General features: G+C 44.5%; 1 protein-coding gene across 1 annotated transcript in view; it reads right to left on the reverse strand.

The window, feature by feature from the left end:
* The window catches only part of ADCY2 (adenylate cyclase 2), a 456,889-nt gene that overhangs the window by 35,848 nt on the left and 394,310 nt on the right, over window positions 1–26,731 (reverse strand). The window contains exon 17 of the mRNA XM_065398381.1: window positions 1,748–2,326. Within this exon, the coding sequence (XP_065254453.1) occupies window positions 1,748–2,326 (579 nt within the window). The remainder of the gene's footprint in view (window positions 1–1,747; window positions 2,327–26,731) is intronic.

A 26,731-nucleotide genomic window follows, 5' to 3' on the forward strand; every position in this document is an offset into this window, starting at 1 on the left:
GGGAGTCCTTGACTCTGAAGGGTATGGATAGAGGCTTGTTTAGAATGTGTACGTTCGGTCTGTAAACCATGGCCATCCAAGCTTGGAAGCACCTCATGTATAGGCGTGCATTCCTGACCATGAAAGTACATGAGTCCATGTGGCCTAAAAGTTGTAGGCAGTCCCGAGCAGTGACCTGAGGACTGTTGCAAAGTTTTGTGTCCAGGAGTTTTATGGTGTTGAAACGATCGAGTGGGAGAGATGCTATTCCCTTCCGGGAATCGAGGTGTGCTCCTATGAACTCCAGTTGTTGTGTAGGAGATAAGGTGGATTTTTTTCTGTTTATTTGTAGGCCGAGGAACAGGAAGCATTCGACAGTCGGTTGGGTGGATCGAAGAGCTTCATCGAGTGTTGAGGCTTTGAGGAAACAGTTGTCGAGGTAAGGAAATAACCCCGTTTCCTGAGGTAGGCAGTGATGACAGCTAGGAGTTTGGAAAAAACATGGGGGGCAGTGGATAGGCAGAAGGGCAACACCGTGTATTGAAAATGTGTTGAACCTAGGGTAAAACAAAGAAAACGTCTGTGGGCCGGATGTATAGTCACATGAAAATAGGTGTCCTGTAGGTCGAGGGCTGAAAACCAATTGCCCTGCTCCAGCACTGGGATTATGGTGGTGAGGGTAACCATTTTGAACTTTTGCTTTTTGATGAATTTGTTGAGCCTCCTGAGGTCAAGAATCGGTCGCCATCCCCGTTTTCTTTTCTGTTAAAAAGTAATGGGAGTAGAAACCTTTTCCTCTGCGTTTTTTTGGGCACAACTTTCACTGTTCCCAATTGCAGGAGATATACTTCTTGGAGGAGCAGTTGCTCGTGAGAGGGGTCCCTGAAGAGGGACGGGGAGAGTGGATGGGTGGGAGGCAAGGATAGGAAAGGGACTGAATAGCCAATTGTGATGACCTCTATAGCCCACTTGTCCGTGGTAACGTTCTGCCATTGATGGGAGAATGGGCGTAGGCGATGTCCAAAAATAGGGGCAGGTGATGTCAGCGCTGAATTGGGAATAGTATTTTCTAAACCCTTGACCAAGTCTTCAAATTTGCTTATTAGTCAGAGGGGGTTGAAATGTTGCCGACGAGTTGGGACGGCAGCGTTAATACCTGGGTCTCTGGCATTGCTGTTGTTGTTATTGCTTATGTGCTCTATGAGATTGATGGGCATATGTGGGGTAGCATGGACACTGGTAAGGTTGGTATCTATATTGTCTCCTTCTGGTTGTAGGGGTTTGGATTCCTAGAAACTGGAGAATTGCCCTTGAGTCCTTCACGGAATGAAGTACATAATTCATCGTGGAGGTAAAGAGTTTGTCACCATCGAAGGGGAGATCCTCAATGGTACTTTGGACTTCCCAAGGAATGGAAGAGGATGAGAGCCATGAACCTCAACGCATCACAACTGCTGTGGCAGTGAATCTTGCTGCAGTATTGGCCGCATCGAGAGCAGCCTGAAGAGTGGTACGGGAGATGATTTGTCCCTCAGAAACTATGGCTGTAAATTGTTGTTTCTTTTTCTCTGGAATGTCATCAATAAATTCCATGAGTTTACTATAGTTTTTGTGGTCATATTTTGCCAGAACGGCTGCATAATTAGCTATCCAGAATTGTAATGTGGAAGACGCGTATACCTTACACCCGAGCAGATCTAATCATTTACTGCCCTTGTCAGATGGGGTGGAGCGGGGAAACTGGTGCTTGTTCTTTTGCTTCTACTACCAGCGAATTTTGGCGCTGGATGAGTGAAAGGAATTCAGAACCCTTGGAAGGAATAAAGTACTTCCGATCTGCTCGCTTGCAGGTAGGTAGGCTTGCAGCCGGTGTTTGCCAGATGGCTTTGGCAGGTTCCATGAGGGCTGCGTTGATAAGGTAAAATGCAATCCTGGAAGAAGTAGATAGTTGCAGGATGTGGGTTAGCTCATGTTGTTGTTCAGGAACTTCTTCCAGGTTAATCCTTAGCTCATTGGCAACTCTTTTAAAGAGGTCCTGATATTTTGAGAAATCATCCAAAGACATCGGGGGAGGAGGGAGTAATGCTTCGTCTGGTGTAACTACTGGGTCTACTGGGTTGGAGGAGGTAGACCGTGACTGATCCTGCAGGTGTGAAGGGGCTGCCTGATGTCGTGACTCAGTGGCAGATTCGTCTACTGGCGGTACCAAGCAGATCTCACCCCTGCCTTTGGTGACATAATGAGTGTGATCCCGAATATAAAGGGTCCATGGAGCCCAATATTGCCACTGTGGTGGGAAGGGCATGGGTGGTGCCATCCACGGGTTTGCATACCATGGGGCAGGATCCTGGGAATAGGACAAGGTAGCTTTTTTATGACCCATGTTGATTGGGGTCTCTGAATGGGAGACCTGATAGGGTGAAAAGTCTCCCTGCAGCACAGATTCCTCATCACTGGAGAAGTGTGAGTTAGCAGGACAAAGCTGTCCGGACCTTGTGTGAGTGTCCGGAGAGAAGTAGGTGTTAAGTAGGGATGACTGCAGGATAAGTGACACCTGCAGGTCCCTTGACTGAGTAAATTGTGGTGCCGCAGCGCCTGTGTGGTGAGGGCTGCATGAGAGGAATTTGCTGTGCAGGAGGGTTCATCTGCACTGGTGTCCTGAGCCTTGTATCACTCCCGGCAAGTTCAGAGGATGACAGTACTGGCAGAGTGAGAACAGCCTGCGGGGGGCCAGGCAGGCTAATATGTGTTGGCACCGCATCCTTCGCGGTGCCAAACACTGCCGTCTGAGAGGCAGGCAGCTGGAAGCCCGAAGCCTCGACACTGGTGTTTTGTGCTATCGCTGCAGCCGCAGGTGGGTTTTGCGTGGTGCCAGAGGAGCCCGGCACGTCAAAAGTGCTGAGTCAGGGAAATGCCGGGAGGGAGGCTGTAGACCTGCCCAGCGAACTTTTGGCCTCTCGGTGTATCCTTTATGGTTGAGAGAGGCTGCTATTTTTTGGAAGAGCAGTTTGAGTCTCAGCTCCCAGTCCTTAGGTGCCCTGGATTTCAGTTTGCTGCATTGGGCACATTTTTGGGGGATGTGAGATTCCCCCAAGCATTTTATACATTTCTAGTGGCCATCTGAGATGGGAATGGCATCATGGCAAGTCTGGGGAGCCAGGCATGTCAGAAGTGGCTGCCACTGCAGGAACAAGAAGGGTTTTTCTTTTTTCTTTTTTGGAGACAAGAGATGGGGAAGCGGTATCTAACTACTACTGGGAAGCTAAGCTAACAAGGAACATTATTTTAAACAAGGGGAGAGAAAGTTCTCTGATGAGTCTGCTGAGCTCTGTCTCAGGCTGGGGACTGTAGAGAAGGAACTGAGGAGACCGGTCATGCATGTGTATTATTAAGGCACGCTCTGCGTGTGTTGTCAAAATCGCCAAATGAAGGTGCAGGGGCGCACCAACACCTGGAGTGGAGCACCCACAGGGACATCTCTTGAAGAAGAAGAATTCTTCCTTTGACCTAGCGTTGTTTACACAGGGACTTTGGTAGGCTTAAATATGCCACTCAGGGGTGTGGATTTTTCACATCCCTGACCGACATAGTTAAATCAACCTAATTTTCTAGTGGATACTAGGTGTCAATCCCCAGGAGGCCTTCCTGATTTATAAGAGAAAAAGACATCCCTTTGGGGATATAAGGAACACAGAGAGAGGCTAAGGAGAAAAAGGAACCAAGCAAATTGATCGCTGTGATGGGTTCTGGCCAGCCTGGACAGAAACGGCTGGAAAGGAGACTGTGGATGAGAGGAAATCATCTTGAATAAAGGCTGTATCTTGCTAGCTTAAATTTTAGATGTGTGTTTTCACTTTCTTTGCTTGTAACCATCTCTCTACTTTTATCTCTTTTATTTGGTATTGCTTCATCCATGCTTTGTTGTTAATATTTATTTATTTGTTTTGTTTTGCTTTCCTTATAAATCAGCCATGTGGTGTGAGTTCAGTAAAGTATGTGCTTCTAGAAAGCTAACAGGTTGGAGTGTTGTGCTGGCTCTGTAAAAGCAGCAAGCCTAACATTTTCTCTGTTAGGGTCCAGTGAGAGGGACTGGTCACTACAGTACAACAATTATGGGGGGAATTCAGAGCTGGAAGGGTATTGAAGTCAGCCTATAAAGAGTAAACAAGTTGGGCAACGCCAGGGTTGGTTGTGCACTGCTGGCAGACCGTTGGGGTCAGATCACTGAACCAAAGCTGCACAGCCACAAGACACCCAAGGGTTACAAGGCAAATGGTGACTAACCAGCTTACTGTCCTGAGTGAACTCGGAAACGTCATTCCTGTAATACCACAGAGCTTAGAGTAACTGCAGGCTCTGCTTGCAGGATTTGTAATCTCTGAAGCAGTAAGCACAGAGCTTATAAACTTCATAAATATTGTACTTATACAGACAGTGGGAAAATAAAGAAATAACTAAAATGAGGGAATCTAGAAAGCTCAAACTGGGTCTATGCTTAAGATATACATTTACATCAAATGTAAAGCCTTCAGGCCAAATCTTCTGTTGAGTTATGCGTGGAGAAGAAAACTTACAAAAACTACTATTTTTTCTAGGACTTATACATCAAAAAATGGTTTGTATGGTTGAAGTTAAACTTTCCTGAAACATTTTTCTCTGGCCTAAGACTAAACATGAAAAACTTCAGGTCAATTTTTGTTTTGTTTTTGGTGAAAGTGAGACTGGGCAGTGCTGAAATGGAAAGACAATTATAGTATATTCTCACTTATGGAGTCTTTATCACATTCTCCAAAGGGAGAAACCACAGAGTACCTGAATGTTAAGGATTTATATCTCAAAAAAAAAATGTTACTTTTCTTAGACCAAGTACATTTTATTTCTCATTAAGATATTTCTGGAACACTGCTGGCTTGTCGATAGAAGTATGTTTGACTGAACCTGAATCACCATATACTCATGTTGGGAGATCTCTACTATGAGTGCTTTGCACAGCACAATCAGCCATAGTTAACTTGTGATTTTAATTTTTCTCCAGTGCTTCTTATAATTTATTGCTGCTTGAAATAAGCAAAAAGTCATTCTTGTTCAGAATGACATATTAAATCTTCATTGATTATTGCATTCTTTTCAATGGTGCCTTTTATACTCTTGTGAGTTCAATCTATATAAAGTAGCAGAATCCATTTTTCTACTATGGAAGCATCACTACTTTTGAAAGTGCTTTTCATATTGGAAAAATGTTAATGTTTGTGCATCCAAAAAGAAACACAAAGGTCAAGAAACTTTGTTGTGAAGAAAAGAGCACCAGTTAGAAATAGACAGCCCAATTTGCAAATGCTGCCTCAATGGGTATGCCTAATTCAAGTTGAGAAGCCAAAAATGTAGGTACCTCAGATTGCAGTGCATTTTTGAAAACATAGCCCTAAGTTTGACTCTTTCATTTTTTTGGTTATGTCTATACTACAGCCTATGTCAACCTAACTTATGTCACTCAGGGGTGCGAATATTTCACCCCCCAAGCAACATAAGTTACACCCACATAAGCGCTGGTGTGCACAGCGCTATGTCGGCAGGAGAGCTGCTCCCACTGACACGGCTTCTGCCGCTTGCAAAGGTGGCACAGAGCATCTTCACCAGATGTGCTGCTGCAGGGCTGTATGTATAGACATGTCCATGGTTCTTATACATTAGCTTACTGCTCTTCTGTCTGGGTTCCCAACACTGCATGGGAACATTTAAATCCCTCAAGAATCATGTTTTCAGTTAAACAAAGTTTAAAGCCATGGAACCATTTGTATTTGTAGCAAACCTACCTTTTGGATTTAAACTACTAGGCAGTTTCCGTTAAAGTACTGTGATTTGGAACCTTCTTCCCCCCCTCAATCCCTCCCACTCTTCGGGGCTGGGAACAGGGTGGGGTGGGGTGGGCCTAGCCCAGGGTATAAAACTGTGCAAAAAGCTGCCACCTCTGCATAGCCACCTAACTAATTCTTGCAAAAGATCCATGCGGCCAATAGAACAGACAGGATAGAGGACATAGATAGGGTTTGAGGAAGGAACAGCAAGGAGTAAAACAAATGAAAAGCCAATACCGCTGGAATTACCATTAATGTGCGTTGTGAGCTTTATGATCCCTCTCAGAGAGCACAAAACTGCAATCTAGCAAACCAGTGGCATCATAGCTTTCTGGCCAGCCATTTTCTGCCCTGACTGGGTCAGCATGGAGGAAGAGTTCATCTGCATAGCTGGCCAGAATCTATAGATTTGGGGGACTTTTATATAAAGGATTGTTTTCCTTCTCATGTACTTGTAGCCTCACCACTAGTCTTCTCCTTCATACCCCTGTAGGGCTCAGAGAAGATGGGTACAGAATACCCAGACAGCAGCTATTTCAAAGCCACAGAGCTGCGCTATTGCCAACGCTTGTGATTTGATCATGAGACTTGTGGTATTTGGTATTTTTCTTAAAGCTTTAGGCCCTGGAGTGCTGTGATTCTGAGATTTTCAGCATTATTTAAAGAGAAAAAAATAAGTTGTTAGCCCACATGGTTGTGGCGGACAGCTTGAAAATACGAATTCAAAGGCTCAACATCCAGAGGCACATAAAAAGAACTCCAAATACATTATAAAAAATCTCATGATATTCTGGGAGCTGAGTAATAAATTTTGAACATTTGGGGCTGGCAATACTGGAATTGTTATTGTATTTTGTCTCTCACAGGAGGAGATCATATGGGTCTAAAAGATATAAATTCTGCATAACTTCTAACATTTGGAAACCATTTTGCAGCCTCCTACCAAAACAAAAAGACAAACAATCCCTTTGCAACTGATTAAGTATTCCCTGACAAGTCTTGTATAACAGCAGAATGAACAGTAATGTAACTAAGAACATCTCATATTGCAGCAAAAAATATTAATTAGCATGGTTCCAAATAGGGCTCAATTCTTCAGGGATTGAAGCATTTTAAAAATCTCTTATTCATTCATTTTAGTTTGCATACTCAACAGATCTGTCAGCTTCACTTTTTATAAGTCACAGGCAGTTTCTCTGTGGGAGTAATGTTTAATGCCACTATACACATATACAAAAGACTGACTTTTAATTTTAAAAAAGAATGTTTTGCCACCACGAGTGCTCAATATACCATTCAATAAACATAGAATAGTTTTTTTATCTATAGATTTTTAATTTTTCTAAATCAGTGATTGATTAATAATTCAAAAGGATTTTGCCTCTCCCCTGCTGTCTTTATCAAGCCAGAAATTATGAGCTCTGAAATGCTTTGTGTGGTTTAGAATGGAACTACTGTACAATTAGGAGGTTTTTAATAGATAAATAGGAAAGAGGAGTGTTAAAACCTTTATTCCACCATAAATTATTCACTATACCTGAATTATTAACAAAGCAATGACAATATTTTTGTCTATTTCTGTCATAACTAAGTTAACACATTTATTAAGTGACAGACAATATGGTTTCTACATGTAAAGAATGCATTTTGATATTATTTAAATTTAAAAAACATATTAAAGACCAGTTACTATAAATAGTTGCAATACCATGAAGATCTGGGTATCTTAGTAAGATACTGGATAGTGTCAAACAGAATATTAAACTTATCCTTTATTGTGGTGAAAAAAACCCTCAAAAGAATTATAAAAGCACAACAAAATAACATATGACAAAAGTGAATATAAAATGTTTCTGTTTAAAATAAGATAAAAATAAATTAGTGCACTGACAGTTTTTCCATGTATGTACATACAGAGGACTGGGGAAGGTTGAGGTCAGTTTATTTATAGCAAAAGCTCTTTAATCATATCCTTACATAGTAAATAAATGTGCTACCAATAAGCTATCAGCTCACACTAACAGATCAGAAGATAAATGTTTGACACCTCCTGAAATCTTCCTGGATGCTAGAACTCCTCGCAAAAATATCATATTCCAAAATGTTTCAATTAAAGAAGAGAGACTACACTTTTATTAAATTTTTTGCAAAAAATATGCCCCTTCTTTAGGCCCACTGACCTAGAAATAAAAATGTGCGTGAAGTTTATCCCCATTTAGATTAGTTGTTTTCACACTGACATAAAGTGAAAACTAGTGAGCGTTGCAAGAGGTCAGTCCACCAATCAGGCCCTCACTGATTAAACATTTCTTTCAGAATTAATTAAAATGATGTTTATAATTAACACATTATCTAGTTAATCTTTACAACACACCTCTGAATTAGGCATTATTTTCATTTTATAGATTGGAAAACTATGCCAAAGATGTTGAGTGGATTGCCCAAGGCCACAGAAGGAGACAATTATTATAGGCAGAACTCAGAGAGTTTAAGCCTGGAGGGACCATTACATCATCTAGCCTGACTTCGTGTATATCACAGGCCATTAAATTTCACCCAGTTACCCCTGTACTGAGGCCAATAACTTGTGCTTAACTAAAACATATTTTCCATAAAGGCATCCAGTCTTGGTCTGAAAGACATCAAGAGAAGGAGATTCCACCACTCTTCTTTGTAATTTGTTTCAATGTTTAATCATTCTCAGTGTTAAAATATTATGCCTAATTTGAATGTGTTTTGCTTCTGCTTCCAGTCACTGGTTCTTGTGATGCCTTTCTCTTCTAGAATAGAAAGCTCTTTACTACTACGTATTTTCTCCCCATGAAGGAAGTTAGACATTAAACAAGATACCTCTCAATCTTCTTTTTTTGATAAGCTAAATAGATGGAGTTCTTTAAGAATCACTGTAAGGCACTGTCTCCAGCCCTCAAATTGTTTCTGTCTCTCTTTTCTGGACCCTCTCCAATTTTCAGCATCCAAGGATCACACTAGCCTCTTTTCCCCCCATAGCTTTGCACTGGAAGCTCATGTTGAATTGCTTGTCCATGATGACCCCCTAATTCCTTTTCAGAATCACTGCTTTCCAGGATATAGTTCCTCCATGTTCCTAAATGTATGACCTTGCATTTGGCTGTATTACAGTAAACTTGTTGGAATGGACCCAGTTAACCAAGTGATCCAGATCACTCTGTTTGACTGCCTCATCCTCATCATTATTTACTCCTCCTCCAGTCTTTGTTTCATCTGTAAATTTGATCAGCAGTGATTTTATATTTACTTTCAGATAATTGATGCAAGTGTCAGGCCTAGTACCGATACCTCTGGAAACCCACTAGAAACACCCCCATTTGATCGTGATTCTTCACTGACAATTACTTTGAGATCTGTCAGCTAGTCAGTTCCTAATCCACTTAAGGTGTGCTCTACTGATATTGTAGAATGGCATTTTTTTAGCATTAGAACTCTAGAGTTCTTGGCTACTAGACATTCCTCCAAACCTCTTTCTTAATCTGAAATTCATTGAAATTCAAAGTTAGGGCCTGATTTCCAGAAGTGCCGAGGCCCTGCACCTCTCCTTGACTTCAAATGAAGTTGTGAGTACTCAGTACCTCTGGAAAAAGAATCAACCCCTTGGAGGCTTCTTGAAAAAAATCCTCTGAGCTGCTAAGCCTCAAAAGGTCCAGTGACAGTAGGTTTAATGTAGCCATTGCAAACTATAAAAAAATAAAGAAATGTAACATGAACTTACTGGTAGGTAAAAATAGTTGTTTTGTATATACCACAGTGTTTGAGCACTTGATTCGGGAAAACTTGCATTTGATGAATTAAGAATCGGGATGAAACTTATCACAGGATCATCCAGGAAAAACTAGAGGAAAATAATATGAAGTTTGTTAGTGTCTTCAGTGGTGACAGATCAAAGAAGTAAATGGCATGAGAGGGAAAAGCTCAATCATTAATTACTTATTTTGATGGAAGCAGAATCAGAGGTCCCAAGTCATTTTTGAATGGAATGCAATGGGGTTTATTTTCAAATTACCATCATGTGTGCCCACAGTGCAAAAGAAAATACATCATGAAGTACTTTGATGTAAACTTATATTTAGGCTGGGCAGAATTACATTTTTAAAATAATTTTGACAGAGAATATTGATATTTATTTTTAAGCATTTTTAATTCAAATTTTCACAAGTGCAAAATTAAGGAGGGATCAGACAATAATTATTTAATGATAATAGACATTGAGATTCAAAAAGTTAAAGCTTTGTAACTGTTAAAACACAAATAGTCAACATCACATGTCAATATAAGCAAAGTAAATATCATTAAATAATACTAATAAGTTCTCAAACAGCATTTTTGTTACTTTGTCTATCTGTAAATTTTTATTGTCGTAGATGAAATATTTTTTGCCAGCTTGTGTGTGTATGGTGACATCAACATTTACCAATACAAATTTAACCCTTCCAACCTACATTCATCTTCCTTCAAGCATTGCCATTAAGCAGTCTACAGCAATCTGTGGAACTAGAAACATAGGTTTTATTATACTATGAACACGTACCCAGTGCCAGGTGAAATAGGAGACTGAGTAAAACAAAAAATAATAAAAGAATACACAAGGGGAAAAATACATAGAAATGTTGTCAGTTTTCATGAACCAAACACCAATTACTTCTGAAGTATGTGTTTGTATTTTTCTCTCTTTCGTCAAACCATCTCCACTTGCTATCTCACTAATGTCACTTTGGAGATTCTGTAGTGCCTATATACACAGTATTTTAATGTAGCATTCTCTTTTCTCTCCATTAGAGATAGCTTAGCCTCTGCATTCACATCCTTGGGGGCGGGGAGGGGGGAGTGGAATGGAAAGAAAGCTGTATTTTTATTAACCCCAATGTTTGCCAGTATTTCAGCAAACTACCATTAAGTACTTATTTTCACCTTTAATTTATATTCCAAGCAGATTTTTCTCTCACGTTCATATAATCTATCCTCTATTTTGGACCGTGTGTAATGCAGGATGACAATACTTGCTGTCCTTTGAAGAGGAACCTAGGATGAGCACTTCTGTGCTTTTCTAATTTATCTGACCAGAAGACTGTACAAATGCAAGATAGTGATACCAGGTTCTTTTCAGCTTCATAACTAACTTGTTAGCTTCCAGGGGTGTTTGCATTGAGGTATTTAGAGTTAAGTGGCATGTCATCCACTACAATCAAATCTAACAAAATCAAGAACAAATTGTTTAAAAATATACCTTTATCACTAATTAAAACTAATATTTTCACAAAAATGCAAGGTTAAAATAAAAAAAGAAATGCATGTAGGGCTTTCTTGTGCCTTTAAAGCATGGCCTCACTCTGGGGCCAGTTCAGAGGGGCAAAACTCTCCCATTTGTAGTTCGCAGAGGCACTGTATATGGGATATGCAGATCTGAGGGAGTTTTAGGAAGTGTAGCCACTGCTGCAGCTTTTGAAAGGGTGCAGAGTACACTCCCCTCCCATGTAAGGCCAGCCTTGCAGCACAGCACAGAGAGGGATATGCCCATAGCCAGGGCCGGCTCTGGCTTTTTTGCCGCCCTAATTAATTAATTAATTAATTTCTGCTTCAAGTAAAACAGCTGTGGTTGAATTAGAGCATATCTTTTAGAAAACAAATCCAATCGTGATTTTAAAATTGCCAGTGATGGAGAATCCACCACGATCTTTCATATGTTATTCCAATGTTTAATTATTTTCATGTGCCTTATTTCTAGTTGGAATTTATCTGAATTCAACTTCCAGCCACTGGATTTTGTTACACCTTTGTCTGCTAGATTGAAAAGCCCTCTATTTTCAAATTTCTGTTCCTCATGTAAGTACTGACAAACTGATCAAAATCATTCCTGGATAAGCTAAATAGATGGAACTCCTTGAGTCTTTCACTGCACAACATTAACACGACATTACCACAACTTAGCAGCGACATCTACTTCCTGAGAAAATGCAAGAAACAAAACATTATTCCCAGAGGACTCACCATCTATAACCCTCTGATCATCTCCTACAACTCCAAATATGCTGAACAGCTCTGCAGAAGGTCTTCAGAAAAACTGAGAAACCATCTCCTGCACCTCACATACTCCAGAAGGAACCACTCAAACAAGAAAGAGGAGGTTTATTACCTGTAACTGGAGGTTCTTCAAGATGCGTGGTCCGTATCTGTATTCCACTGAGGGTTATGCATGCGCACCATGCGCCCGAAGTTAGAGAATTTGAAAGTAGTGTCTGTTGGTCCACCCATGAGCCCTGACTTGCCTCGTGCTTCTGTCCAAGGTGATAAAGGGCAGGGTGGACTGACTTCATCTTCAGTTCCTTCTCCATCATGAATCAGACAGATCCATAGCAAAGGGGAAGGAGGGTGGGAAGTGGAATACAGATTGGGACCACACATCTCGAAGAACCTCCAAGTGCAGGTAAATAACCTCCTCTTCTTCGAGTGATGGTCCCTATTGTATTCTGTTGAGGGTGATTGACAAGCAGTACCTAAGTTGGAAGAGGACATGAAGATGAGGACGGAATGGTTGTGCGGAGAACTGCCACACCGAAGGAGGAGTCCGCTGCAGAGTCCTGCACTAACGTGCAGTATGTTTCAAAGGTGTGCACAGAACTGCATGTGGCCGCTTTACATATGTCCTGAAGCAGCATGTCTAGAAAGTGAGGCCTCGGGGGGTATGTAGCGAATCATCCGTCTTTTGATTGAAAAGATGGGACTAACTGAAGGGGAGGTCTTCAATTGTGTTTTGCACCTCCCTAGGGAAACCATATGAGTGGAGCCAAAATACCCGACACATAACTCTGGCCATAGCCATGGCCTTTGAGGAGGTATCTGCTGTGCCCACTGCCGATTGGAGTGCTGTTCCAGCTACCAGCTTCCCTTTCTCAATGATCACCCAAAAACTAGCCTTGTCGTGTTGAGGGAGACTATCAGTAAATTCCTCAAATTAGCTGTAATTCAAGAAATCGAATTTGTCGAGAAACGCCCGATAGTTCCTGATCCTGAATTGAAGACTAGATGAGGAAAAGACCTTATGCCTCAAAAGGTCCAAACACTGCTCTCCTTGTCAGATGGTGTAGAGCAAGGGTGCTGTTGTCTGTCTTGTTCAGTCACGGCTTGCAAAAACAGGAAGTTTTGGGGGAGGTGTGAGAAGAGAAACTCAGATCCCTTAGCCCGAATGTAATAGCATCTTTCAGCCCCTTTGGGCGTAGGCATGTATGTGGCCAGGGTGTGCCATACTGTTCTGGCAGGCTCAAGAATGGCATTTTTAATAGGCAGTACAACTCTAGTTGGTCCTGAGGAGTGGGGTATATCCAGTAGTTTATGCTGGGTAACCTAGATTTCCTCCAGCGGAATCTGGAGTTCCCCCGCAATTCTGTGCAGCAGATCTTGAAACTGCCTAAAGTTATCCAGAGGTGAAGGAGATGCTGTAGTCACTGCTTCATCCGGAGATGAGGAAGCAAATCTTTCTGGTTCTGGTGGCACCATCAGAACTGGGCTAAGGCTCTTCTACCAACAGATCCAAGTGCCTGCTAGAAGGAGCTCTCAATGGAGAGGCAGGTAAAGACTCTCTTGCAGATCAGGCTGGTTCTGAGGAGGATATTGGGACCAGGGTAGTATGGCCAGTAGGCCATATCTGGGGGATGCTGAGGTGGTCCCTACAGCATGGGGTACCAGTGGATCTGTGATGGGTGTTGCCAAGACCAGGACCGCCTCCGTGAATGCAAGTATGGATGGTTAGTAAGTATCGACAGTCCCTCTCCAGCTCCTGATTCACTGGTGAAAGAGATGGCAGACTCTGGTTCCATTGATGGTACCGCTGGAGCCAATGAAAGGGTGTAGGCCATCGGAGTGGGTGGAAAGGTGTTCTGCAGTTGAAGCATATCACAAGGGGAGAAATAATCTCCCTAGAGGTAGAAAGGCCTGATAGACCCCGGTTCTGTTAAGGTGAATGCAACCTGGGGCTCAAACACAGTTTCCGATCTCCCCAGTGATAGAGATACCCTCTCTTTACTCGGTACTGGTGTTGGTGCCATGGACTTCTGCAGAGTGGGCAGATTCTGCAGCTTGTAGGGCATCAGTGCTGAAAGTACTGGTGGATTAGTGCTCAGAAACACCGGATCCCCTTGTTTGTGGGACTTCATTTAATGTCTATGGAGTTTGGTGTGTGCTCTGTCTCTGTGGCTTGAGCTCATGGAAGGAGTGTCCACTTTCTTCATCTTTGAGGATGACTTAGCCCCAGGCTTATGGGTATACTTCCTTACCTCCTGACTAGGCCCCAGCACGGGGTCCATAGGGGCAGTTCCGCTGGCACCAAATTCGGACTTAGTAGCAGGAGGCGCACTTCTTGTGGTTTCAGGCTGATGTACAGGGTGGGAGGGTGGATGGGTGTCCTCTGGCCTGTGTCTGAATGAGGCCTCATGGTGAGTTCCATTAGGTGCTTCTGGAGGTGGAGAGCCTGGTCTTCTTGGGTACAGCTGGAGAAGGACTGACAGATACTGCACCTAGGTGCGATGTGAGCTTCCCCAAGCAGTAGAAGCAGCGTTGGTGTTCGTCACAAACTGAGAAGAAGTGCGGGCAGGAAGCACAGAGTTTGAAGCCCCATATTCTTTCACAACAGTGATGACACTAACCACAACACCCAAGTCCCCACAGACAGTCATAAAAAAAGAAAGAATCATTTAACTGGATACCCCACAGTGGATTAAACTGCATACTTGATCGTTACATTGATTGCTTCAGGAAAAAAAACTGACTGTGAGATCCTTAGCAAACATCACATCCATGACAATCTCTCCACTGCTGAAAGGACAGCTATACAGACCTTGAAATCCAACCACCAGATAGCAATCCAACCAGCAGACAAAGGGGGTGCCATTGTAGTTCTCCACCATCATGACTATGTCAATGAGGCCAAACAACAACTCTCTGACACCACCTACTATAAAGAACTCAAAGAAGACCCCACACTAGAATTTATCCAAGAATTTAAGGATATCATCAAATCCTTTCTCAAACAACACACACAAAAAATCTACATCCTCATGCCCCACGAACCCACCCCAGGGACTTTCTACATGCTTCTCAAAATACACAAACAAGGGAACCCAGGCAGGCCAATCATATCTAGCCATGGCATTCTTATTGAAGGAATATCAGGACTCATAGAAACCATCCTCAAACTACTCAACCACACAAAGGGCCAGCTTCCTCCAAGACATAATCAACTTCCTCCAGAAACTCTGCAACCAGGGCCGGCTCTGGCTTTTTTGCCGCCCAAAGCAAAAAACGCCCGGCTGGCCGGAGCAGCAAGTGGGGGCGGGGGGGAGGGGAGGAGGAAAACAAACCTGCCCCCGGCCGGAGTGGCGAAGGGGGGGGGGGGGGAGAACAAACCAGCCGGCCGGAGCAGCAAAGGGGGGGGGGGGCGGGAAACAAACCTGCCCCCAGCCGGAGTGGGGGGGAGACAACAAACCGGCTGGAGCAGCAAAAGAGGGGGTGGGGGGGCCCCGGGAAACAAACCTGCCCCCGGCCGGAGCAGCGAAGGGGGAGGGGGGGAGAACAAACCTTCCCGCGGCGGGCGGGGGGGACAACAAACTGGCCCGCCTGCCGGAGCGGCGAAGGAAAGAAAAAATAAAAACAAACAAAAAATACCTGCGGGGCGGTGGGAGCGTGGGTGCAGGGGGACTCCCGGCCCTGCAGACCCCGGGCAGCGGAGTGCGCACCCCGGCTAGCGGGGGCAGGGAAAGAGAGAAGGGGGGCAGCCAGGGCTTCCTTAAGCAGGGCGCTTGCCACGCGGCCCCTCCCGCTGCACCGCCTGCTGGGAGGGCTCCGTGCCGCTCCGTTCGGCAGGCAGGGAAGGACGCGGGCTTCCCTACTGGGCTTGATGCAGGGCGCTCCCCTCCTCCACCCCCTACAGGGCGGCGGGAGCAGTAAACCAAAAAGAAAAAACCTGCAGGGGCGGCCAAAGCGGTGAAGCGCAAAACAAAACAAAACCAAAAAAAAAAAAGGATTAGATGGAATGCCGCCCTTTGAAATCTGCCGCCCCAAGCACGAGCTTGCTCTGCTGGTGCCTGGAGCCGGCCCTGTCTGCAACATTGAATTTATGGCTGAATTTATGGCTTATTACAACAATCTGTAACCCACTAGCCCCCCTTTTTTGTTCTCTGACCGCAGATGTGTTAACGGGCCACTTCACCTTGAATAGTCCATTAGAATATGTTAACTACTTATGCTAAACAATCTGTTCCACCTTGTATTTAGCTGTGACACTCTGAATACCTTTCTCAGACCTGAAGAGTTCTGTATAGCTCAAAAGCTTGTCTCTTTCACCAACATACGTTGGTCCAATAAAATATATTACCTCACCCACCTTTCCCGGTAAGGCATTTTCCAGTCCTTTACTCATGCTCATGTCTCTCCTCTGTGACCTTTACAATTTTTCAACATTCTTCTTGAATTGTAGACACCAAAACTGGATGCAGTATTTCAGTAGCACTCACACCAGTGCCAATTACATAAGTAAAATAACTTCCCTATTCCAACTCAATATTACCCTTTTTTATCTCCAAGGATCACATTAGCTCTTTTGGCCACAGCGTTGCACTGGGAGTGCATGTTTAGCTGATCATCCACAATGACCCCCAACTCTTTTTCAGAGTCTCTGCTTCTCAGAATTGAGTCCCCTTTCCTGTCAGTTTGGCCTACATTCTTTGTTCCTAGATGTCTGACCTTACATCTGACCATATTAAAAGACATTGTTTGCTTCTGTACAGCTTACCAAGTGATCCAGATTGATCTGTATCAGTGACCTGTACTCTTGATTATTTACCACTCCCTCCCAGTAATTATTTTATGATTTCTTCCAGGTCACTGACAAAAATGTTAGATAGCGTAGGGCCAAGAAGAGATCCTTGCAGGTCCCCTCTAGAAACACACCTGCTCAATCATGATTCTTAGTTTACAATTACATTTTGTGACCTATCAGTTAACCAGTTGTCAAAACCAGCTGCATTTTCTCCTGTTGAATTTACCCATTTTCAGCAGCAGCAAATTAATTTTACTCATAAACAGCTGACACAGTCTTTTACTGAGTCAGCAGACACTGGTGCTCCCTTTTAGAGACAGACTCCCCTCTGTTGGCCTTGTCAGCCATCGCCCCACTATTATCCTTTAAGGAACCTAATATACAGGGATGTAATAGAAGGGATTCTGGACAGCTGCTTGTCTCCTCGCCCACTTTGCAGATCCCCAGAGGCTGGTTAAAACTTGGTCCAAAGAGAAGAAACAAAACAACCCTCTAATAATAGATTTTAAATAGGAAAATGGTCTCTTTCAAATGTTTTTTTTTTTCAGTTAGGTATTACTTGTATTACAGTAGAACCTACAGGTGTCTAGTTGCTCTACAGACACATAGCAAGGGAGAGTCCCAGCCTCAAAGAGCTCACAAGCTTATTATCTAGATAGAGAAAGCAGTCATGGGGTGAGAGAAAGGGTATAAAATACAAGCACAGGGAATGCAATGGTGGTTCAAAAATGTCATGTTAGCACCACATTTAACAATAATTTTGAGTGGGTTTTATTTTATTTTTATTTATGTATTATGGATACAAACTGTATTCTAGGACTGGGTAGATGTGATGGAGGCAGGAAGGAATTAGCTAAAAGCAAAAACAAAGGAAGGGAGAGGTGACATTGAGAAGTCAGGAAGAATGGAGAGGAGCAGACAGGGCCGGGAGAAGAAAAATGAACTGAAAAGACTGCGAAGAAGGAAGCAGGAGCGGGTTGGAGCAAGCAGCCAATCAGCATAGAGGAAAGAATGTCTTGAGTTTTGGTAAAAGACACAGTACTGCTAGTTTCATAGCTCCATGCAGATAACAAAGATACACGCTTGTGAGACAGTGTTGTGCCTTTATTCACAACTTCCTCTTCTATGCCTTCTATGGAGGATGTGGTAGAGGTACCTCTGATTTACCTGAATTGCCTGACACGTGTATAAGACTGGCATAAAAATCTGCCATTCTTGGGAGCATCAGAACTCCCCTAGGTTCGTAAATGCTCTAAAGCTACTCTCACCATGGCTTTAATCCTGTTAGGGTCCACAAATTAGGTTTATGACACAGACTGACAGGGCACAATGAGAATTAGGATTTTATATTTTCTATCCAGCTACTCATTAAATCTCCCAAGTTTGATGATCTAATAGGACTTTTCTATCTCTGTCTCCCTGAGAGTTCAGGATTATTTCCTACAGTATATTTCCTAGTGCTTTGTTTCATCCAGTTAAAATTCCCAACAAAAGGGGCATCCTCCTTTCCCCCTGGATGAATATTGCACACACTAACATAACTCACTACATCTAATCTTCAGTGAGACCAGGATTAGACCCCACCGGCTACCGTTAAAAAGTATTTCTGATATTTACATTACATCGTCTGTTTTTAAATTTCATACCATTATTCCTGGCTATATTACTGTAACAACATTAAAACTAGATTAAAATATTTAGTAAAAAAATACTTCGAACTATCAGTGTTCTCTACAACTGTCCCTTGCAATATGAAGTGTGAGTTTTAGTTGGCATTTTGGGTAGATATCCATTAGACCTTAATGGCTACATTTTGCCTTTTCCTAATGAAAGAGTTCATGGAAATAAATGCAGTTAATGGACTCTATTCTTAAGAATATGTTCCTTGGAGCTATAATAATGATACTTCAGTCTCACCCACAATTTGCTATTAATATTAAGCCAATGCAAATTTTGCAATAATATTTTAAAGTCATTTTTGAAAATCAGAGCTAAGATTTAGTGCCAAGGTGGGAATTGTACTTAAAATGATCATCAAATGAATATCATGGAACGTGGTTATTTGTTATATTGCAGTCAAAAGTGCTAACAAGACAATAAGGCTTTAAAGTACAGCTTTTGAAGCTCTACAGTCATTTGCATTCTGAATAAAAGAAGAACTAGAACTAATTAAAGACAATTTGTTGAAAAAAGCATCATTTTGAAATTGTTCGTTTTAGGAACAATGTTTAATTTTATAAACATTTGTACACTAGTGTAGTTTTAACTTCAACCCAAAAGTAAATTTCTTTGTTTCATTTCTACTTACAATTACCAAAAAGAAGAAATGCAAAATGTGGATCCAGACTGAGAAATGGAACTTAGTAGAATTTTGATAATGTTTGAATCTGGGGTTTGTTTTGAGCCTATCTCTTCTTATCATACAAGGTGGGGAATGTGAGGGAAACCTCTCATCCCCCAAAAGCAACCCCCCCCCCCCAACCAACCTACAATTATCTTCATAGACTGAACCAGATAAAGTTCTAGTAGATCTTGCTCCTTTCACAAATCTTACATGTCAGTGTTTAGGAACTCAGAGAAGTAGATTTCATCATTCAGACATCTCAAGTGTAGTTATTACAAATGGCTGACTACTGTCTCCTGAAAAATGCTATGTGAAAGCAAAAAAAAAAAAAAAGGTAATATGTATTCAAAACAATTCTGTAATTAACTGAAGGACACTTACCATTTTCAAACTATTTTTAAAAACTCTAAGTAATTAAGCCTAGTAACTACTGTGACAAAGTTCCTCCTCTATCTTGGTGGGTCCTGCACTTATTGGCAGATTTTCTTGCCTCAGAGATTCACCATGTGGGTTGGGGAACAGCCCAGAGACCTTCCCCTCTGGAAGAACCTACAGTCCAGGTCAATTGGGAAGTTTGGGGGGAACCCGGGCCCGCCCTCTACTCCGGGTTCCAGCCCAGGGCCCTGTGGACTGCAGCTGTCTATAGTGCCTCCTATATGACAGGAGGCATGACAGCTACAACTCCCTGGGCTACTTCCCCATGGCCTCCTCCAAACATCTTCCTTATTCTCATCACAGGACCTTCCTCCTGGTGTCTGATAACGCTTGTGCTCCTCAGTCCTCCAGCAGCACACTCACTCTCAGCTCCTTGCGCCTCTTGCTCCCAGCTCCTCACACTCCTACCACAAACTGAAGTGAGCTCCTTTTAAAACCCAGGTGCCCTGATTAGCCTGCCTTAATTGATTCTAGCAGCTTCTTCTTAATTGGCTCCAGGTGTCCTAATTAGCCTGCCTGCCTTAACTGGTTCTAGCAGGTTCCTGATTACTCTAGTGCAGCCCCTGCTCTGGTCACTCAGGGAACAGAAAACTACTCATCCAGTGACCAGTATATTTGCCCTCTACCAGACTCCTGTACCCCACTGGTCTGGGTCTGTCACATATCCCTCCCTCCTGCTCAATGCCAAGGGGTTGGGCAGCTTGGGACGCCAGACAGTGCACACGTGACAAGCCATCGGCGTTGCCATGACGGCTCCCTGCTCTGTGTTGCACACAGAACTGGAAGGTTGGAGGGATAAGAACCATCTGGTCACCCTTGTGTTCTTCTCCTTGTTCCGCTGCATCCATTGAAAAGGGGCATGGTCGGTCACGAGGACAAATCTGCGCCCGAGCAGGTAGTAGCGCAATGTTTCCATGGCCCATTTTACAGCGAGGCATTCTCTCTCCACCACTGCATATTTTTGTTCCCTTGGAAGGAGTTTCCGACTGAGGTATAGAATTGGGTGTTCCTCCTCCCCGACCATCTGTGATAGAACGGCCCCCAACCCAACTTCCGATGCATCCATCTGCAGGATAAACTCCTTGGTGAAATCAGGGGCTATCAGTACGGGGTTACTGCAGAGGGCAGTCCGTAGGTCTGTGAATGCTTTCTCTGCTGCGTCAGACCATCTCACCAGATCAGGTCCATGGGCTTTCACTAGGTCTGTCAGGGGGCTTGCCCTTGTGGCAAAGTGGGGGATAAATCATCGGTAATACCCCACCACACCTAGGAACGCCCGGACTTGTTTCTTGCGACTTGGTCGGGGCCAATTTTGGATGGCCTCTAACTTGTTCACTTGGGGTTTTACCAGACCTTTTCCCACAATGTAGCCAAGATATTTGGCCTCCGTAAACCCTACAGCACACTTGGCAGGGTTTGCTGTAAGGCCAGCTCGCCTGAAGGTATCGAGGACTGCCTCGACCTTCTCCAGGTGGGTTTCCCAGTCTGGGGTATGAATGACCACATCGTCCAAGTAGGCAGCAGCATAACTGTTATGCGGGTGTAGTAGCTTGTCCATGAGGTGCTGGAAGGTAGCTGGGGCCCCATGTAGTCCAAAAGGGAGGACAATATATTGAAAAAGACTCTCTGGTGTAGAGAACACAGTCTTTTCCTTTGCATCTTCTGCAAGGTGAATCTGCCAGTACCCCTTTGTCAAGTCTAGGGTAGTCAAGTACCGGGCATTACCCAGACGGTCCACTAGCTCATCTACACTAGGTATGGGGTACGCGTCGAACTGGGATACTTCGTTTAGTCGCCGGAAGTCATTGCAAAATCTTGTGGTGCCATCAGGTTTGGGCACCAGCACGATTGGGCTGGACCACTGACTGTGGGATTCTTCGATGATCCCCAACTGCAGCATTTTTTTTACTTCTGCTTTTATTTCCTCCCTTTTTGCCGCTGGCACCCGATAGGGCCTCATTGTTACTCTGGCCCCAGGGTTCGTGGTGATATGTCTCGGTTGTTCGACCCAGTTTTGTTGAGAACACATCTTGGTTCCGGAAGATCATCTCAGACACCTCATTCTTCTGGTTTGGTGTTAAATCGGGAGACACTCTCACATGTTTGGAAGGCTTGTTTCCTGGGTTAGGTCTTTTTGGACCGTTGTGCATGCCTCTTGTGCATGCCAGGGGTTCAGAAGGTTAACGTGATAAATCTGTTCTTGTTTTCTGCATCCTGGCTGCCGCACCTTGTAGGTTACTTCCCCCACGGGTTCAACCACCTCATAGGGCCCCTGCCATTGGGCCAGAAGCTTGCTTTCTGCCGTGGGTACCAACACCATAACCCGATCCCCTTGTTGGAACTGTCGCACTTTTGCCTGGCGATTGTAATGGGTTCGCTGGGCCTCCTGTGCCTTCTCCAAATGTTCCCGTACAATAGGGGTAACCCAGGCTATCCGGTCTCGCATCTGCATTACATGCTCTATTATATTTCTCCCCTCATTGGGTTCCTCTTCCCAGATCTCTTTGGCGATATCTAGTATGCCACAGGGGTGACGCCCGTATAATAACTCGAAGGGGGAAAACCCAGTTGAGGCCTGAGGTACCTCCTGGATAGCGAACATAAGGTAGGGTAGTATGGTGTCCCTATCCTTCCCGTCCCGACTTACCACCTTCCTTATCATGAGGGTTCGGTTAAACCTTTCTACCAACCCATCAGTCTGCGGATGGTAGACTGAAGTTCTCAGGGTATGTATATGGAGCAGCGTACAGAGGTCCTTCATTAGCTTCGACATAAATGGGGTTCCTTGGTCGGTTAATATCTCCTTCGGTAGCCCCATTAGGGCAAAGATCCCCACCAGCTCTTTGGCTATAGTTTTAGAGGCCGTGTTCTGGAGGGGGATGGCTTCTGGGTAGCGAGTAGCATAGTCCAAAACAACAAGTATATATTGGTGGCCCCGAGCCGTCTTCTCCAGGGGTCCCACTAGGTCCATGGCTATTCACTCAAAGGGGACCTCTATGATGGGAAGGGGTACTAAAGGTGCCCTCAAGTGGGGACGGGGACTGTGCAGCTAACACTCCGGGCAGGAGGCACAGTACTTCCGCACTTCTTCATGTACTCCGGGCCAGAAGAACCGTCATAGGACTCGTGCCAGGGTCTTCTCTACCCCCAAATGCCCCCCAAAAAGATGACTATGAGCAAGACTTAATACAGCGTTCTGGTGTTTTTGAGGTACTAGGATCTGCTGTACCTTCTGCCTGGTCCCGTCCAAAATTTCCTCTCCCGGGGCTAATCTGCCCAAGATCTAGGGGCCCAGTCTCTGTTGCCTCTACTGGTTCAGAAGCATTAGGGTGGGGGTCAGACTCAGGTGCTTCTCCCTCCTGCGTGGCCTCCTTTTCAGCTGCGCGGTTCCGCCTACCTACAAGAGCGACCCTATGGCTTTGGGTCAGTAATCGGGTTCCCAAGGCCTTAGCTGCCCTTCTTTCCCTTTTTGTCTTTCTACCCTGTCTGGGAGTGGAGAACAAATCTGGGGATATTTCAGAGAAGATTGGGGGTTGACAGTCTCCTGTGGATGCCTCACCAATTTCAGGGTCCCCATCTTTCTCCAATCCCCCTACTGGGAGTAAGTTTCCAAACCCTGGGAAGTCCCTCCCTATGAGCACCTGGTATGGGAGTTTAGGGACTACACCTGCTGCTACCTCAGTAGTGTTCCCTTGGATCTTGATTTTTACTGGGATGGTGGGGTAGTAACTAACTGTCCCATGGACACATGTTATCCCCGTACGTTTAGCCTGCAGCAGCTGACTACGCTTCACGAGCTTCCCTGAGATAAGCGTGATAGCACTCCCCGAATCAACCAGTGCCGTGGTCCCTACCCCATTTAGTTTCACTGGTCTGGTATACATATGTGGGGTTAGTGAGACCCCCACAAGGTGGATTAGGAAGCATGGATCTGCCCAGTTCCCCAGGTTACACTGCATAGGCTCCTCAGCATTGGGACACTGTGCAGCTATGTGTCCCCACTCCCCGCAGGCATAACATCTGTATGGAGCCCTAGGCGTTCCCCGGTCTCTTGGTTTGGGCAGTCTAACATCATGATCCTCTTCTCCCTCAGTGCTCCGACTCTTTGTGGCCTCTGATGGGCCTTCAGCCTCTTTTTCCACCTGGGCCCTCCTGGTGGCCCAGTCACCCAAACTTTAGGGCTTGGTGCTGCTAGTTTAACCCGGGGTGCCTCTTCCTTAACTGGTCGGGTCAGCTCCCTCGCTGTCCTTCGCCTCTTTACCAGGGCCACAACCTCGTCATAGGTGGAGGGTTCGTTCTGGCTTACCCAGGCACGAAGGTCTGGTGGTAGTCCCCTCATGTATCGGTCGATGACCAGAACCGCTAGTATCTCTTCCGGACTCCTGGACTCTGTTTGCAACCACTTTTGTGCGAGATGGATGAGGTCATATAATTGGGACCGCGGGGTTTTGTCTTCCTGGTACCTCCAACTGTGATACTGCTGGGCCCGCACTGCTGTCGTTACCCCAGATCTGGCCAGCATCTCTGCTTTCAGCTGGGGGTAGTCTGCCACAGCCTCTTCAGGCAGATCATGGTAGGCCTTCTGGGCCTCCCCACACAGGAATGGGGCAAGGATGCCAGACCACTGATCTCGAGGCCAGGCCTCCCGTAGGGCTGTCCTCTCAAAGGCCAGAAGGTATGCCTCTACATCATCCTCCCGTGTCATTTTCTGCAACCAATGGCTGGCCTGTATGAGCCGCGTCCCATCATGGCCGCGATTCAGCTCTGTAAGGGACTTTACCTGGTTTACCAGTTCCCACAACATAGCTCGGTCTTGAGCAGCCTGGTCCATCAGCAGGCGATTAGTTTCTTGCTGCAGCCGCACTGCCTCCTGTTGGGCGGCTGCCTGGACATGGGTAGCCTCCTGCTCGGCCGCCGTAGCTTGTATCAGTGCCCGCACTACGTCATCCATTGTGGTTAAAAAAAATAAACCCTCTCCCTTTTGTTTTTGTTTTTGTTTTTTGTTTTTTTAAATCACCCTCCTTCCGCTGCGCTGTGCACCCCTGACACCAGTGTGACAAAGTTCCTCCTCTATCTTGGTGGCTCCTGCGCTTATTGGCGGATTTTCTTGCCTCAGAGATTCACCATGTGGGTTGGGGAACAGCCCAGAGACCTTCCCCTCTGGAAGAACCCACAGTCCAGGTCAATTGGGAGGTTTGGGGGGAACCCGGGCCCGCCCTCTACTCCAGGTTCCATCCCAGGGCCCTATGGACTGCGTCTGTCTATAGTGCCTCCTGTAACAGCTGCATGACAGCTACAACTCCCTGGGCTACTTCCCCATGGACTCCTCCAAACATCTTCCTTATTCTCACCACAGGACCTTCCTCCTGGTGTCTGATAACGCTTGTGCTCCTCAGTCCTCCAGCAGCACACTCACACTCTCACTCTCAGCTCCTTGCGCCTCTTGCTCCCAGCTCCTCACACTCCCACCACAAACTCAAGTGAGCTCCTTTTAAAACCCAGGTGCCCTGATTAGCCTGCCTTAATTGATTCTAGCAGCTTCTTCTTAATTGGCTCCAGGTGTCCTAATTAGCCTGCCTGCCTTAACTGGTTCTAGCAGGTTCCTGATTACTCTAGTGCAGCCCCTGCTCTGGTCATTCAGGCAACAGAAAACTACTCAGCCAGTGACCAGTATATTTGCCCTCTACCAGACTCCTGTACCCCACTGTCACACTACCCTGTGAAAGAGTGAAGGGTACAATTGTCAAAAGTGCTTTTCCTAAGTACCATTGTCGTTCAGTGAAACTAAGGCTATGTCTACACTGTGTACCTTCCAGCATCACAGCTGTAAGGTCTCCCGTGTAGCTGCTCTTTGCCAACAGGAGAGAGCTCGCCTGCCGGCAAAATAAAATCACCCCCAATGAGACAGTGTCTCCCACCAACATAGTGCTGTCCACACCAACGCTTTTTGTCAGTAAAACTTTTGTTGGTCAACAGAACACTACCAACAAAAGTGCAGTGTAGACACAGCCGAAGATTCCAAAGTGCCCAAGGCCCAGATTTTTAAGGTATTTAAGTGTTCAAAAGAGATTTAGGCACTTAGGAACCTAAATTCCATTGACTGTCAATGGGATTTTGGTTCCTAAGTGCCTAAATCCCTTTTGAAAATGAGATTTTGTCTCTTAAATAAGTTAGATATATGCTGAACACAGCAATACCAAAATACTTTAAACATCTGGGGTAAATCACTTTTGAAAAAAATACTCTAAGTAAATAGTACTATTCCCATTTTTAGATGGGCAACTGAGGCAGAGAAATTACAAGACTTTCCCAATTTTAAAGAGGGAATCAGGCATGGGGCCAAGAAAATAAACAGTAGTTCTTGGCTCCCATGCTCCTCTCAAGCCACTAGACCATGTGTCCCTCAGATTAAAAGTGGTCAGTTGATTCCAATGCTACTCAGCCACAGGATTGGAGGCTCCCCGCCCTTTTTAACGAACATTTAGAAATAAGTCAGTGTCCCCCTCAGAATTCCACTGAAATGCAATCATTTGTTTACTTGTGAATTATGTATTTAATAGGTTAGTAATGGACTATTAATACAATTACATGAATTTATCATATTACAAGAGAAGAGAAAAGCACATTCCTGCATTACTGGAAATGGAAAGCAATTTGTCATTTTGGCCTTCCACAGAGAAGTAATCAAAGAACAGAAAGAAAGAAGAAAATAAGAGAATAGCCAGGATTTGACCTTATTAATTTTAAAGAGTGATCTTGCTCAGTTTGAAATCAATTTTTCTATTAACTGAATTGGGACATTAAATGATACATTTAATTTCATATAAATGAGAAATAATTAAACTGTATTAGAAGCCATTTTTATTATATGGTAGAATGCCCCAAGCACCTAGGATCTGCAACAAAATGATTTAACGTTTCTCATTTTATCAACCATAACTCATTATCTAAATTAATAGGCACAGATTGTGGTTTCTGCCATGCAGGGGAGGGGGAAGCAAAAGGGAACAGCTATAGTGTTGAAGGGGGGAGGGCATATAAGTCATTATGCCTCTGAAGGACAGACTGGCAGAATGGCTCAGGGGAGTCAGTGCAAGTATTCTCAGCACTAGTCTTCCCTAGTGCCAGCCACTGGACAACAGCTAACATGCCGCGCCCTAGCCAATGTTCCCTCTATTTTTTCCATCCATGTACAAAATGAATTTTGTTATGTTCACCAATATTGAGGTAATGTGTGGATGTGAATCACCAATAGAAACAAAAATCCTAGATATA

The sequence above is a fragment of the Emys orbicularis genome, chromosome 2, assembly GCF_028017835.1.
Source record: "Emys orbicularis isolate rEmyOrb1 chromosome 2, rEmyOrb1.hap1, whole genome shotgun sequence".
Classification (NCBI taxonomy): domain Eukaryota; kingdom Metazoa; phylum Chordata; order Testudines; family Emydidae; genus Emys; species Emys orbicularis.